General features: G+C 42.7%; 1 protein-coding gene across 6 annotated transcripts in view; it reads left to right on the top strand.

Annotated features, from left to right (window-relative positions):
- znf423 (zinc finger protein 423) overlaps positions 1 to 15,799 on the top strand; it is a 156,352-nt gene that overhangs the window by 67,359 nt on the left and 73,194 nt on the right. For all 6 annotated transcript variants that reach the window (XM_084125091.1, XM_084125089.1, XM_084125090.1 and 3 more), the window contains exons 4-5: positions 10,794 to 14,221; positions 14,936 to 15,020. In XM_084125091.1, coding sequence (XP_083981217.1) covers positions 10,794 to 14,221; positions 14,936 to 15,020 — 3,513 coding nt within the window. The remainder of the gene's footprint in view (positions 1 to 10,793; positions 14,222 to 14,935; positions 15,021 to 15,799) is intronic.

Below are 15,799 nucleotides of genomic sequence, written 5' to 3'. Positions count from 1 at the left end.
GCCCAGCAGCCTCATGAGGACCCCAGCCTTAACCCCCCCCCCAACTCTCAGCTCCATAGTCCTCTTATATCTAAGATATTGAAGTGCAATACTATGCATTAGCTCATGTTGTGATTTTGATGTCTGAATTGAATGTGATGAAATACAGAGAGAGTGTGCTGCAAAATAATGCCAAGAAAACAAGCCTTTCTATTGCATTGACTTTTATTGCTGCACTTAAAAACAAACAGCGCTATTAGTGTACTCAGATTCAAGAACGAATGACTCATATGAGCCTGTTCTTTTAATAAATCGTTCACAAACTTAGTATGAATCAGTCAGATGAATTTTCAGTTAATGAACTCACTGCATTCCTGTTCTTAAATTACCCAAAAGCCTCTTGTGCTCACAGAGGCTGCATTTGCATGATCACAAATACAGTAAAAACAGTAATCTTGTGAAATATTATTACATTTTAAAATATTAAAACAAACAAATTAACAAAAAACATAATATATCTTGAAATGTTATTTATTCCTGTGATGGCAAAGCTGAATTTTCAACAGCCATTACTCCAGTTTATTTTTTTTATTATGTAAAAGTCTTTACTGTAACCTTTTATGAATTTAATGCATCCTTACTGAATAAAAGTATTAATTTATTAAATCTAAATAAAAGTATTAATTTTACTGACTAGTTGTTCATATCAGAACATGTAGTTAAACATACACTTTTGAAAACTATTAACTAGGAATCATTAAATTATAACTATAACCATACCAGCATACCTGTTTTCCCCTCACCTGGCTGTAGGGGGCGATACACATGTCCGACCTACACCAGTGTTTCCTAACCCTGGTCCCGGATAACCTCCAATACTGCACATTTTACATCTCTTCCTAATCAAATACACCTGACTCAGCTCATGAGTGAGAAACAGTGCTCTAAATAAATGCACTTCCTGGTTAAAATCATGACACAGTGAGCAGCGCTTGTGCATGTGACACATAGACCTGTCCGTGATCCAGCCTGCGATCCTGTTCCCTCTTTTTCTCCTTGAACTTTCCTGTCTCTTGTCCTATGAATAAAACAATGCTTTGGATTCTCTCAGATTTAGCCCTAGCTCTTTAGTGTCCTACACTGCTCCAGTGGTCATCTCTTGCACTGTGAGTTTGTACAGGTGTAAGTGGATTACTGTAGCATCAACTTGTCAGCTGGGAGCACTTGTTTGAAGGCTTGAGGTGGATTAAACACTCATCAGAAATACAGTGCTTAGCCTGTCATGCCCCAGAGACAGTTATATGCTTAGCTAAGAGTGATGGCTATTACTGTCAAACCCATTTTTACACTGAATTTGGGCAGTGTGCTAACAGCTAATTATTCAAACCCTTTTGCACAAGTAATGCTAAGTTTAGTGGTGTGGATGGCAGTGTGAGCTCTCATTGTAGTTAGCATGAAGCATTCTCCATTAGCCTCCTCCTGTAGCGCAGGAGCCTGCGGGCACGTCGACTATTTTTAACAATGAGGTTTGGCTGATTGAGTTCAGGGAAAAGAGGGGTGGTCAGAGATAGACATGGTAGACAGCAGAACCTCTTCATATACTATCTCAGTGTCAGTGACTGGACCCGGCAGATTTTATTTTTAGCTTTTACTTCTTTCAGATGGAATAAATAAATTATTGCCACATGTAGTTTGTATCAAGCATGTTCACTAGACCACAATTTTTAAGGCAGTTCATGATTTTTGGGGCACATAATTTTGAGGCAAGTAGACTTTAACCCTATTCCGACGGGGCTAGTTTTCTAAGCAATGTCTGAGTTACAGTTTTTATCACCCGACATGATTTTATGTACCAATTCGGATGGGACTAACATCTCTGTGTTTATTACAGAGGTGGAAGTGTGTTTTCTTGATGACAGAAGTTCTAATGTGTTTGTGTGCATCACGTATGGCATATATGTTTTTTAATGAATTACTTAATCATATTGATAACTTTAATTTATTATTAAAACCATATTTAAAACTTCACATGAGTTTATATAAGTGGCTGTTTATAATAAACCCACATAAGTGATCAGAGACATCTAGGCAAGTATCTTGACACTGATATTAAAATGGACAGTCTTCACAGTTTCCTCGATTTGGCTCGGTTTATTAATTTTAGAATTTAACTTTTTCACCGGATACCATCCATGTGAAAGACTGGTGTGCAAATGGTAGCTCAGGTAGGACAAAAAACACATGAGAATCATTAGCAAAATACAATATCAACATTCACAGACATTCGCATTCAGACGGGATTAGATTTTTCAGACTGTTGAGTTTGCCAAAAAAAAGTAGATAATTTGCACAAATTTTTACTGAGGTTGTGTGAGAAAAACAGACATGGCAGATTCGGATAGGATTAAAATCACAAAGTATGCCTGTGACGCATGAATTTCTCCAACATCCTCCATGAAAACTAGCTCCGTTCAAATAGGGCTTTTTATACATAAAAGTATATATTTTTAAAATATGTGTGTGTGTATATGTGTAAGCACAACACAAACTGGACTAGGACTTCCTTTAGTGCCCCTACAAAAATATAGGAACATGTGCCCCTACTTGTATGTATGTTGTGATGATGTGCTGAGGTTAAAGGGTTACTTTGTGTTAACAGAGGGGGCAGGTGAGTTTTAAGCAAAACCCTTTTCTGCATCAGTTTGATCAAAGAGAGCCAAGAGGCAGAATACAGTGTGTGATCAGTTTAGAGGCCTGTCTGCCTCCGAGCACAGATCATAGAGAGAAAGACATAGACAGACGGCGGGTATAGTAAGTGATGGAAGAAACGATCAGGGACACATTTAAACACATTCACCTTCTCTCTCTCCTCTTTCCCATCTGTTATGCACATCCTCTCGCACACAAAACACATACAAACACACAAATGTGCGCATCTCAGTGACGGAGGGTCATGTTCCAGGTTATGTGAGGTAGATGTTTGTGTGTGTGAGACTCTAGAAGGGAACAAAGTGCTTGTTTAGCACCGCTTTCCTGCATGGCTAGGCAGGCAGCTGCTTCCCATTGACTAGGTACACAGTGGGAACCTGACTGCACTCACTGTACACTCCCAACCAGTAAAACTTGTGACATACATGACTACCAGACAGAAGACAAAATGAGCGACTGATAGAGACATCAAATTGTCTCTTGTTTTTATACAAGTCGTTTTTTTCATCATTTGAGACCGTGTGCATGTAAATCGCACAGATTGTCTGGAACTGCATCCAAATATACTTGTTTTTTTTTTCATATAATGAACTACACTACCGTTCGAAAGTTTAGTCAGAAAGATTCTAGGATTTAAATTAAGATTTAAATAACACTTTTGTTCAGCGAGGATGAATTGAATTGATCAAAACTCCTGTTGTTCTATAAAAAGTCAGGCAATGTTCATCATTTGCAAAATGACAAGCCAAATAGAACATACTTTCTCGTTCATTTAGTGACATCATAAGGGTTTATGTTTAACCAAATGTGGAAAGTATAGTAAAGGGAGCCAAACTTTGAAGAAGAAAAAGCAAAAGAGAGAAAAGAAAGCAGCAGAAGCCAAACGTCTCATCTCTGATGCTGGAGTTGTGAAGAGGCTTGTTTTGGTACACTTCACATGTAATTAATCTGCAGCTGTTTAACAGTGCGGGCCCCCGCCGCTCGCGCAGACTGAGCAACACAAGAGTCAAACGGAGCTTAACCACTGCCAGTGCCCCTGTCGTCACGCAACCTCTCCCTCAGTCTTTATCTCTCCTCCATCTCACCTTCTCTCTCTCCATCAGGCACACACCGAGTACTTACGTTTCACCTTTGCGCCCCTAAAAATGCTTAGCGTGTAAATCATCCTCGCTAAAAATGCCATTGGCTTTTCTGCATCTAAACATTATTAATGGCTGAAGGCTTTTAATTGGGTTTACAGCAACTTTATCTACTGCAGAAATGGTTTGTTTAGAAGTGATTTCATCTGTGTCTGGTTAGTGTTTAAAGGAGTGTTTCAGGTTAAATAGAAGGCAAGCTTTATCGTCAACATCTGTGGCATGCTCTTAATTACCATTGAAAATAATTTTGCCCCATAGTTTGTAAAGCCAAAAAAAGTGCTAACTGGAACTTACTTACAAAAAAAGTCAATATGGGGCAGTGCGATATGGTATGGACTTCTGTTGTCCCACAGAACAAGAAAAAAGATTTTGTAAATTTATTACCAAACGTCAAAGGCCCTTTCCCAAATGGTGTTCTTGATGTTTACTTGCGTCCATAGACTATAGGGTGTATGATCTGTCATTTTTGGATTCATAAGGGCACTCATGGTCACCCCCTTTTAAGGATATAATGTGCCCTTGATGCACATTTTTGGGGGTTTATGACCTGACTAGTGCTGGGTGTCAGCATAGAGTTCCTGATTCGATTCATGTCAATTTTTTTAATCTTCGATTCAGTTAGGATTGAGATCTTGTTTAGATTTTGATTAGATTGAGATTCAATTTATTTTATTTGCGTATATTTGTCTATTTTTCTTACATATGATTTTCTTTTAAATAGAGTAAAAGATTATGAGATTTTAAGAATTGATATCAAGATTGTTCAAATGAAGATCACCATTAATTGGAAAATCATCAGTATTTTTGCCAAGGCCTGTGGTGTCACATTGGTGTCAGAGTTCTGCTCATGTCTTCTGCCCATCATTTCCTGTCCTCTCTCCAGTCTCTCTTGTTGTCATGTTAGCAAGTAGCACTGCACCCATCTGTACAGCACTCTGTGGTCTCTAGAGGTGAGTGAGTGGTCAGCCTCCAGAAGGTGTTCCATTTCTCTTCCTCACCTGGGGGTCGCTAGAGGGGAGATGGGGAGCAGGCTGTCAGCTGTCCTTGCCTTCCCAACCCCCTGCTCCTCACCTTCTGCCCTGGGAATGAGTCCGGCTGCTCGGACGCTTATGGGCGCCAACAACTCCATATGGGCTGTGGGCAGCAAGAGTGTGTGTCCTCCAGGATTCCGGCCCCTGACAGACAGTCCGTCCTGTGACATCACTGCAGTACGCATATGTGTGTGTGTGCAAGGGTACACATGAGTGTAAATACATGGTTCTCCTCCAGGATTATGGTCCCTGACAGACTGGCTACATGATGACATCACCTTGGCATGTTTGCGTGTTTGTGTCCTTTAGGAAAAGACCCCTAACAGACTGTGTCCCTGGAGCCCCCTGTAGGGTACCGAGAGCAATGCCAGGGGTCCTACGAGCACAGACTGGAGAGTGTCAGCTTGATGGAGCAGAGACCGTTAGGGACGGCAAACATGAGTTTGTGTGTATGTGCGTGTTTGTGTGTCCACTAGGACCAGGCCCCTGACAGACTGTCTCCCTTGAGCAGCGGTGGGTTACGGCAGAGGCAGAGAGTGTGTCAGCATAGAAACCCAAAGGAACATTGCAGAACAGTTGGGGGGAAATACAGGAGTCAGTTTGCTTGTGTGTGTATGTGTATAGATGTGTGTGTGTGTGTGTATTTTAGTATCGATAAACAGGTGTTTGGTCTCAGAGACTGTGCTCCCAGAGGACTGCCGGCCATGTGGTCAGTTCTTGTGTGCCGTCCCCCTCCCTTCTCGTTCTCTCTCTTTTCTTTCTTGTCCTCACTCTTCCACTCTTTCCTACCCTCTTAGCAACATAGCTTTGTCCTCTGTTGTATTTGGTTATGACGGCCCTGTTGCCTAGGGGAGAGAGGAAGGAAGGAAGATATGGAAGAGGGAGGTCTCTGTGAGAAGCACAGAAAAAGAAACGGAAGAGATGATGGAAGAGAATTAAGAAGAACCGCTAGTAAAAACTCCTATAGATACTCTGGGTTTATCTGGAAGTTGTTTTCCCCTGGCTCTTGCTTCAGGCCTGTCTGGCCGGCATGCTGGGTTGCCCAGTGGGAGCACGGGGTGGAAGTTGTTTTTCTGCCCCCTACAGTGTGTCTCTCCTGCCCCAGGCTGTGGGCAGAGGGCCAGGGGTAAGGGGCTGTGAGCTGGGCAGGGGGGCTGCTGGGAAAGGTGGAGGTTTTGGGCAGGGGGCCAGGCTCAAAGGTGGAGGGGGTAGAGGAGGGGTGAGAGGTCAGGGATGTGGAATGTGACTAGGTGAAATAAGACACAGGTTTAGTTAGACCACGATTCTACTACCATTTTGCTTTCCCTATGTTCCATCATGTCGGAATGATCGTATTTACAAGTGCTCATAAAATTCACAAGTAGGGAATTGGTTACTTTCTGTAAGCTCTGACTTTTCTGACTGAGTTGTGGGACATCAATTAGAGATTTAGTGTGCAAGTGAATTGGTACTGATCATAAGAAGTTGTAATTGGGTGTACTCTGTTGTAATCTTCAATTACATGCACTTTTGCCCTTACAGACTTTGATATGGACAGAAAAAATGTATATAAATAATTTTCACACAAATATTGAGTTTATGTTTAGTTAATCATTTATTTACATTATTATAGTTTGTGTAATGTACTGTGACTTTTTATTTTAATGTACTATTACTTAGTTTGTGTATTTGTACTGTAGTTATAATTGTAATCCAAAGATTACTTTGGATCTTAGTCATGGTAGGCACCACATTTAATTTGACATAAATAAAACCTTTGCTGTGAGACTTAGATGTGAAGTCAGTTCAATGGGTTGTAATGTCTTTAGGTCGCAAGTCATGTCTAAATATTCACAACCTACCGGTATGTCTTTTGGATTTTTTGGACTTTTTTTAATACAACCTTTTACAAACTATACCTTGTTTTTATATTTGTCAAATTAAATATAGTGTCTACCCTTACTAAGGTCCATTACTATGTTAATTAGCATAGCTTGAGGCTATCAGCATTAGCATGTTGATGTCTGTGGTCACTGATAACATTTTCCCCACATTTTAGATTGCATTTTAGGTGTAGTTCTGAAATTAAACCTTTGTCAGAAAATATTGAGCTTCTCTAGCAATAATACACAACATTTTGATGGTAAAAAATTGACTTTCCAAGACTGGACTTGGAAGAATATATATATATATATATATATATATATATATATATATATATATATTTATTTATTTCAGGCACTTTGAGTCTTTCTGAAGCAAAAGTATGATTTATTAATAGTTAAAAACTGCTTTAGAACAAAGCGAGATGTTAGTAGTGGCATCTAACCTAGATGGGGGATGAGATTAATCAGGCCAAAACTAGAATGTTTGCCTCCATTTGTCAAATTTGAATAGAATATGTTGGAATGAATGTTAAACTGGTTTAGTATTAGTTTGTTTGTTGTCGAAGTGGGCATATTTAACCTCGTCTCCCATGTAGTGTAAATTTCAGTGTGTTAATCATTGTGGAACGGCTGTATTGTTTTTGGATGGTGTGTTGTTCCAGAAGGGAAACAGCAGTGCTGTATGTCATAAGTGTGGGTCTGCTGTATATGCCTCCAAGCGCTAATGAACACACTAGCCTGTTTTGGCTCTGACGATTGGCTCGTGTCGGTAGGGGCATTCACAAAATCCACAGCTTTGGTGTTGGGAGAGATAGAGGGGATCTCTTTTTTTCCCTTCTCTATCTGGCTCCCCCCCCCCCATCTGTCCTTGTATCTGATAAAGAGGAGAGAGGACAGACATCAGACTGAGCACGTCTTCATTACCGTCTTCCACCACGCTTCCAGCCCTGCATGCCAGTGCTTTGGCTAGCCCATTAACTGGCCTGATGTGGTTCAGCCCAGCCCGGTCCGGTGGAGGCATGGGGGTCTTCGCAGGGTGTGGGGGGGGTCTGCTCTTGAATCTTCTAGAATTATCTGCAGATTAGATGCTGGGGTGGCTGCCGCCATCACCATGTGTTTCTGTTATCATGCTCCCAATTACCAGGCCCTGTTCAAGGCGGGGTGGCAGGCCCATCCCTGGACATCAGAATGTGTCGTTCTGCCAGTCCTGTCTTCCAATTCTTCCCTCCCTCGCTACACCCTTCCATCCTGTGCTCCACCCCTCCACATGGGACAGGCTGGCGAGAAGAAGGCCAGCGCCAGGGGCAACCACCAGAGCAGCCTGTTAATTCGGTAATGAGTCACAACATGAAAAAGTTTGGGGATGGAATGTGGAACAAGTGAGAAACAAACTGTCAGAGAGGGAGAGAGGAATCTGAAAACAATGGGAAGGTCGATTGAGCCTGTAAATCTATAAGAACAGGAGCATGGAATGAACCCCATGTTTTCATGCCCATTCCAGACGCCGGTTCTTTTCTCTCTCTTGCTCTCTCTCTCGCTCTCTCTCTCTCTCATCCCCCTCACTTTTTTCTTTCTGTTTCTTTTCTAATTTAACTTTTCATTGAAATTTCTTACCCTGTTTAGTGCTCTTGCCAAGTCCCCCGGCGGACAGATGACAAAAGCCCCCTAAAAGCCATGTGATCTTCCATTTTCCGACAGCCACACTTCTGAGGATTAAAGCTATTTAATGACTATAATCTCCCTCTTTCTCAAAAGTGATTTCTCACATTCTGTCGCAGTCAGAGGGATTGCATTAGCATTAATAGATTTATAATTCGCCAGAATGACCACATGTGCCAGGAGTTTTTTTTTTCTTTTAGGCTCCATTCTTTTCCTCTCTTCTGCCTTTTTTTCCCCCTCCTTTTTTCTGGCTCTGAACTCAAGCAAGTGTTTCTTTGTATCTCTTGCACTGTGGTACATGTCTGTGTCTCAGCAGGACGGCCTACCTGTCAGTCGGCACCCCCACCATCATCACTATACCCGCCCCCCTCTCACCTCCACAGTGGCTGGATCAGAGAATGGCCTGTCAGGGGCCACAGTCTCATTGTGCAGCCAAAGAATTCACCACGGTTAAGTCCCTTATGGGCTTTTCATCTGAGCTCTTTCATTGGGCCACTGCAACACTTTCTCTCCCGTGTTGCAAGGGTTTTAAGTTGTGTTGGGATGGCTCTTATCCTGACATGGACAAAAGCATGAGAACATAACAGGGGGAGGGCACTGTACTTGAAGGAAGGAGGCGAAAGAGGCAGAGGAGGTGTGTGAGAGGTGGGCCACCTCTTCTTACGCTAAATGTAATCTGAGAAAGAGATGCTAAAACAAAAAAGAAAGTGGCACAAAGTGGAATGTTTCTTTATTCTCTCTCTATTTTTTAGATTTTAGGTTGATAGATTAATTAAAAGACAACATATATATATATATTTATTAATATATATTTATTAATATTAATATATATATATATATATATATATATATATATATATATATATATATTTTTTTTTTTTTTTTTTTTTTTATCGTATTAAAAATGCCATAAACCAAAAATCTGTGTCATAGTAACATGCCATCATCATACTTTCAAGATTTCCTTTCAACTTTTCAAAGACAAGTCAAAATGTCCTTTTAAAATCACCATTTCCTTTTTATTATGTTTAACAGTAGGGGAATTAAAAACCAACATATATTTAGCTTGAGATGCTACAATGCCATTTATTAAGACTTAAATTATAATCTGAATCTTATAAAAATGTACTTTAAAAATCACTTTAATTTTAGAAAAGCACTCATTTCATTGATTGACCTCTTTATTTAGTGGCTGCCTTGCTCTTATTTGCCTTTCTATATAAGTATTTTCTAAACAATGTCACACTTTCTTCTCTTATTATACTCCTTTACTGATATCTCTATTTTTAAGTTTTTCTTTACTCCGGCTCTGAATTAATTTCTCTCTTAGAGCTAAATTCATAATTCATGGTTTTACAAATTTCTACCCACAAACCCCCGTGGAGATTTATTTGTTCTGCACAGCACCTACATTTTAAAGTGGATCGATTCATCACTTGAATTTATTTTCTACAAATTCTGCTGTGCTCACCTTTGTGTAATGGGAGAGTAGTGGGCGGAAGTAAAATCCTACAACTGCCATATGGAGTTGAAGTTATTAGTTTATACAATACATACTGAGGTGATGCACTTTCTTTGTTCTTTTTTCCTTTTTCCTTTTCCTGTCGCATTAGGTCATAGATTGTGACTGTTCCAGTGTGTTTTTCATTTCTAATTAGAAAACTAAGCATAGGAGGACATTGTTACATTTGGATTGAGTACAGATTGAGCTTTTAGAGGATGTGGGATGTTATTCTCTGTAAATATACATTTTTTGAATCTGTTATACCAGAGGCTTTTTCAACGCATTAAGAGTGAACATACAACTTAGAGAAAATAAAGCAAACAAACAGTACTCTGATAGAAAATTCTGTGTTTGTCTGAGCCGCAATGGGACTTTGTGCTCGCAGCATCCCTGCTCAATAAGTCATGAGCTCTCTCCATTGCTTTCCTTCAGAGTCTGCTGGTTGAGATGCTAAATAGATGACGTGTGGACTGTGTCAGGCCCCATCAGATTGCACAAAGCAGGAGAATTAAGAGCAACCCGATTTGTATATCTTTGTATAATGTATGCCTGCATTAATCTAGACTGGCCGTGTGTTTGCACAAACAGCGGAAAAACATAAATAATCCAGTGCTATGATTTTGTATGCATTGTCCAGTAAGAGGGCTTTCCTTTCTGAATGTGCTCTAATCACTTTTGTGAAGCTTTTCAATCTGGTGACCATAATGAAAATATGATAAAGCAGATCCAAATCTGAGGGATATGGGTATGAGCTTGTTTGCTAAGGGAGGATAAGAGGATAAAAAAATACATCTTTGTCCTTATTTCTCTACTCTTGTGGGGTTTGCTGTCTTTAGTTCTTTGCTTCTATTTTGATATTTTCTCTGCCTCTTTAACATTTTAATTCTGTCTGTGTTTTGCATTGCAGATGGTGATGATGACCCGGGGCTCTCCTGGGTGGCGTCCTCTCCCTCTAGCAAAGACGTGGCATCGCCGTCACAGATGCTAGGGGATGGCTGCTGCGATATGGGCATGGGCACAGGGGAGGAAGAAGGGGGCTCTGGCCTGCCTTATCCCTGCCAGTTCTGCGACAAGTCCTTCAGTCGCCTCAGCTACCTGAAGCGCCACGAACAGATCCACAGTGACAAGCTGCCCTTCAAATGTACCTTCTGCAGTCGTTTGTTCAAACACAAACGCAGTCGTGATCGTCACGTCAAGCTTCACACCGGTGACAAGAAGTACAGTTGCCAGGAGTGCGAGGCAGCATTTTCTCGCAGCGATCATCTCAAGATCCACCTCAAAACACACAGTTCCAGCAAACCATTCAAGTGCAGCATTTGTAAGCGTGGCTTCTCTTCCACATCCTCTCTACAGAGTCACATGCAAGCCCATCGGAAGAACAAGGAACACCTGGCAAAGAAAGACCAGGGTAAGCGTGATGGATCTAGCAGTGACGTAGCTGACCAGGACCAGGACCTATATATGTGTGATTACTGTGAGGAGACATTCAGTCAGACAGATGAACTTGAGAAACACGTGCTGACGCAGCATCCCCAGCTCTCAGACCGTGCAGAGCTGCAATGCATCCACTGCCCTGAAATCTTCAGCGATGAAGGCACTCTCCTCACCCATATTGATAGAACGCACGCCAACAAGAAACACAAGTGTCCCATGTGCGCAGAACAGTTCCCATCTGTAGAGGATGTCTATTGCCACCTTGACAGCCACCGGCAGCCAGACTCCAGCATCCACAGTGCCAGTCCCGATCCGGTCTTGGGAAGTGTGGCATCAATGAGCAGTGCTACGCCTGATTCCAGTGCCTCCCTGGAGAGAGGATCAACCCCAGACTCTACTCTCAAGCCTGGACAGAACAGACGCAAGCTTGCACCTTCTTCTGACCATGACGATGGAGTCTGGTCAGGCAAAGTGACCTACAGTTGTCCATATTGCTCCAAGAGAGATTTCAACAGTCTGGCTGTCTTGGAGATTCATCTGAAGACTATCCATGCAGACAAACCTCAGCAGAGCCACACTTGCCAGTTGTGTCTGGAAACCCTGCCTACTCTCTATAACCTTAATGAGCATGTGCGCAAAGCACATAGATCCAGTGGGAGCTCTGCCTCAAACTTTCCCCTTCTGCAGTTCAGTAATGTTTCAGCCTTTCATTGCAACTACTGTCCTGACATGTTTGCAGACATCAATAGCCTGCAAGAGCACATCCGTGTTTCTCACTGCCTATCCGGTAGTGTTGTTGCTGGATCCACCACTTTGGAGGGCAACCATGCTTTCTTCTGCAACCAGTGCTCCATGGGCTTCCTTACAGAGTCCTCACTCACCGAGCACATCCAACAGACCCATTGCAGCAGTGGGGGTGGTGTGACCAAGATGGAGTCTCCAGTCTTGCAGCCCTCGCAGTCCTTCATGGAAGTGTATTCTTGCCCTTACTGCACCAACTCTCCCATCTTTGGTTCCCTCCTCAAACTCACTAAACACATTAAGGAAAATCACAAGAACATCCCTCTTGCCAACAACAAGCGCAAAGTCAAAGTGGCAGACTTGAGCCCAGCCTCATCTGATGTGGAGATATCCTCCCCTAAACGCCATAGGGTAACTGGCGACAGCACTCCAGCAGTTGCTAATGGAGACTATCCCTGCAATCAGTGCGACCTTCGATTCAGCAGCTTTGAGGGATTCCAAGCCCATCTCAAGTCCCATCTGGAACTGCTGCTGAGGAGACAGTCTTGCCCACAATGCAACAAAGAGGACTTTGATTCTCAAGAGGCACTGCTTCAGCACTTGACCATTCACTACACCACCACTTCCACCCAGTATGTCTGTGAGAGCTGCGACAAACAGTTCTCTTCTGTAGATGATCTGCAAAAGCACTTGCTAGACATGCATACCTTTGTGCTGTACCACTGCACACTGTGTCAGGAAGTCTTTGATTCAAAGGTCTCTATACAAGTCCACCTGGCCGTCAAGCACAGCAATGAGAAGAAAATGTATCGTTGTACGGCCTGTGCTTGGGACTTCCGCAAAGAAAGTGACCTGCAATTACACGTGAAGCACAGTCATTTGGGTCATCCTACCAGTACAGGGGCATCTGGGAAAGCACGCAAATGCATATTCTGTGGGGAGACATTTGGCACAGAAGTAGAGCTCCAGTGTCACATCACTACTCACAGTAAAAAGTATAACTGCCGGCTCTGTGGGAAGGCTTTCCATGCCATTGTCTTGTTGGAAAGACATCTCAGAGAGAAGCACTGCATTTTTGATGGAGGAAATGGCAACGGAAATGGAGGCAGCCAAAATGGAACGCCTAACGGGGTGACTCAAAGCTCTAAGCGTTCCACAGCAGGATCAACTGCAGCTGCTGAGCAAGCAGATTTGCAGAACATGCTGTTAAAAGGAGGAAGTCAGGAAACCGTAAACAGCCATGAAGCCAGCGGTGGTGAAGAGGAGCTGGACGCCTCAGAGCCAATGTATGCCTGTGACATCTGTGGTGCAGCCTATACCATGGAGTCTCTTCTTCAAAACCACCGCCTTCGAGACCACAATATCAGACCTGGTGATGACGATGCAAGCTCAAGAAAAAAGAAGGCTGACTTCATCAAGGGTAACCACAAATGCAATGTTTGCTCACGGACATTCTTTTCTGAGAACGGCTTGAGGGAACATGCCCAGACGCACCGTGGCCCGGCGAAGCACTACATGTGTCCCATCTGTGGTGAACGCTTCCCTTCACTCCTTACTCTCACTGAGCACAAGGTCACCCACAGCAAGAGCCTGGACACAGGCACCTGCCGTATCTGCAAGATGCCCCTGCAGAGCGAGGAAGAGTTTATCGAGCACTGCCAGATGCACCCTGACCTGAGAAACTCCCTCACAGGCTTCCGCTGTGTTGTTTGCATGCAAACTGTCACCTCAACACTCGAACTGAAGATCCATGGAACTTTTCACATGCAGAAGATCTCGTCCTCTGGGGTCAGTGGCGGAGGAGGAGGATCAGCCTCATCATCTCCAAATGGCCAGCTGCAGGCTCACAAACTCTATAAATGTGCCCTTTGTCTCAAAGACTTCAAGAATAAACAAGAGCTGGTCAAGATCGATGTCAATGGCCTGCCTTATGGTCTTTGTGCTGGCTGCATGAGTCGGGGCACAAATGGCCAGTCCCCAACTGTTGTTGTCACCCCACAAGAAGGCGAGAAGGGCACCACTGGACTGCGCTGCCCAGAGTGTGCTGTTAAATTTGAGACCCTGGAAGACCTGGAAAGCCATGTTCAGGTGGACCATCCTGAGATGAGCCCTGAGACCAGTGGAGCTAAGAAAGTTATGGATGCCTCACCTGTCCCTAAAGTAAGTGTCAAAGCCTAATAACCTGATATGCTTTATACTATAACTGTCTCAATTATATTTTCTTTCGTCTGAAGGGATATTAAAAGTATTTAATAGTTCAATATGAAACAAGAAGATCAAAGATGACTCTTAGCCATTGTCCACAAGCACTGGGCCTTTTGACAGAAATGTTCTATTTTAAATGGTTTTGTATTTGCTTAGGGTATTTTTTAGGTCATTTGAGGTTTTCCTCTAGTTCTCAAAATTGTTTTCTTTCTCTACCTTTTCTCTTTTTGTGTTTCTTTTCCTATTATCTCTTTTCTTTTTGGCAGTTCAAAAAAGAATTTTATGCAATTTCTTTTGAAAAGGGGAGACATTGCCAGCAACCATTTTCTGGCAGTATTTTTAGTGCATAAGTTCCCTGTGTTCCCAAAGTGTTCTGAGTCAAAGAGAGATGCGTGAATTCATGGCTACATTACTACTGGCCCCAGAGGGTTCAGCAGCCTCATCCTGCTGGGCTATTGTACAGCCTGTTCGCTTCACTAGATATTGACAGTGAACTTCCAGGGACGCTCAATCTTTACCTGTGCTTTTGTCTCAGATCAGTGTAACAGATAGGAGAATCGCTGCCTTTTCCCCTCTTGTTGCAACAGGATAGGTTGGGTGTTTGTGAATGTGTGGAGGATTAAAAAAGCCTGTTCAATGTGAATTCCAATCCTGTATGTTTCCTTGTAGAAGAAGACGTATCAGTGCATCAAATGCCAAATGACCTTTGAGACAGAACGAGAGATCCAGATCCATGTTGCCAACCATATGATCGGTAAGTTGACCCCATAGTTTCCTCTGCTAGTGAGCGTGCGTTTGTGTGTGTGTGTGTGTGTGTGCTCGTGTGCGTTTGGATGCTTGCCAGTCGCAGCTCCTGCTTTCCTACCCTTTTTTGCTGCCTTAGTCTTGCCCCAGCACTCTCTCTCACTCCCTGCACACAGGTGTGAGACAGACAGGTGAAATGAACAGCTCTATTTCTGGAAGTGCAGACATCGCTCTCAACAGCTGTTCCATTGTTTAACACTTGACTACGCAGCTGAGGCCTCGGCTGCAGGTCTGATTGCTCTGTTAACTCTTCACCATGCAGCCGAGACCAGGACTGCAGGTCTCGCTTCTTCAGCAAAGGCCAACAAACAATTAGGTTCTATTTTATTCCACTTCATTTAATTCCTGTAGTCTGTCGTGGACAATTACACAGATTTTGCTCTTTGTTGCAGATATTTTACGAATTGAGTAACTACATGTCCACGTGGAGGGGGTGTTATTTACCGATGTTGGAGTTCTAATTATGTTAGGTTAGCTGAACTAATAAAGGGCTCCGTGACTTATCTAATTATGTTATAGGAGTGTTTTGAATATGTTTCCTCGTACGCAATAATGCTATAGAGCGCTGGGTGCCACTTTTTAATGTTGGCTCCTGGTGGATGATATTTTCCATCCTATGTTTCTTGTTTCTTTGGCTAGTGGCCCTGGCTGCAGTATATGAGCTTAACTGAACAGTTCCTTTGTAGTTGTTTTATATGCCTCCTCCCTTGGTGTTGTTATTCTTTAAGT

Source organism: Abramis brama, assembly GCF_963993115.1.
Source record: "Abramis brama genome assembly, chromosome: 9".
Classification (NCBI taxonomy): domain Eukaryota; kingdom Metazoa; phylum Chordata; class Actinopteri; order Cypriniformes; family Leuciscidae; genus Abramis; species Abramis brama.
The sequence above is the reverse complement of the archived record's forward strand: the minus strand, read 5'-3'. Positions and strand labels throughout refer to the sequence as shown.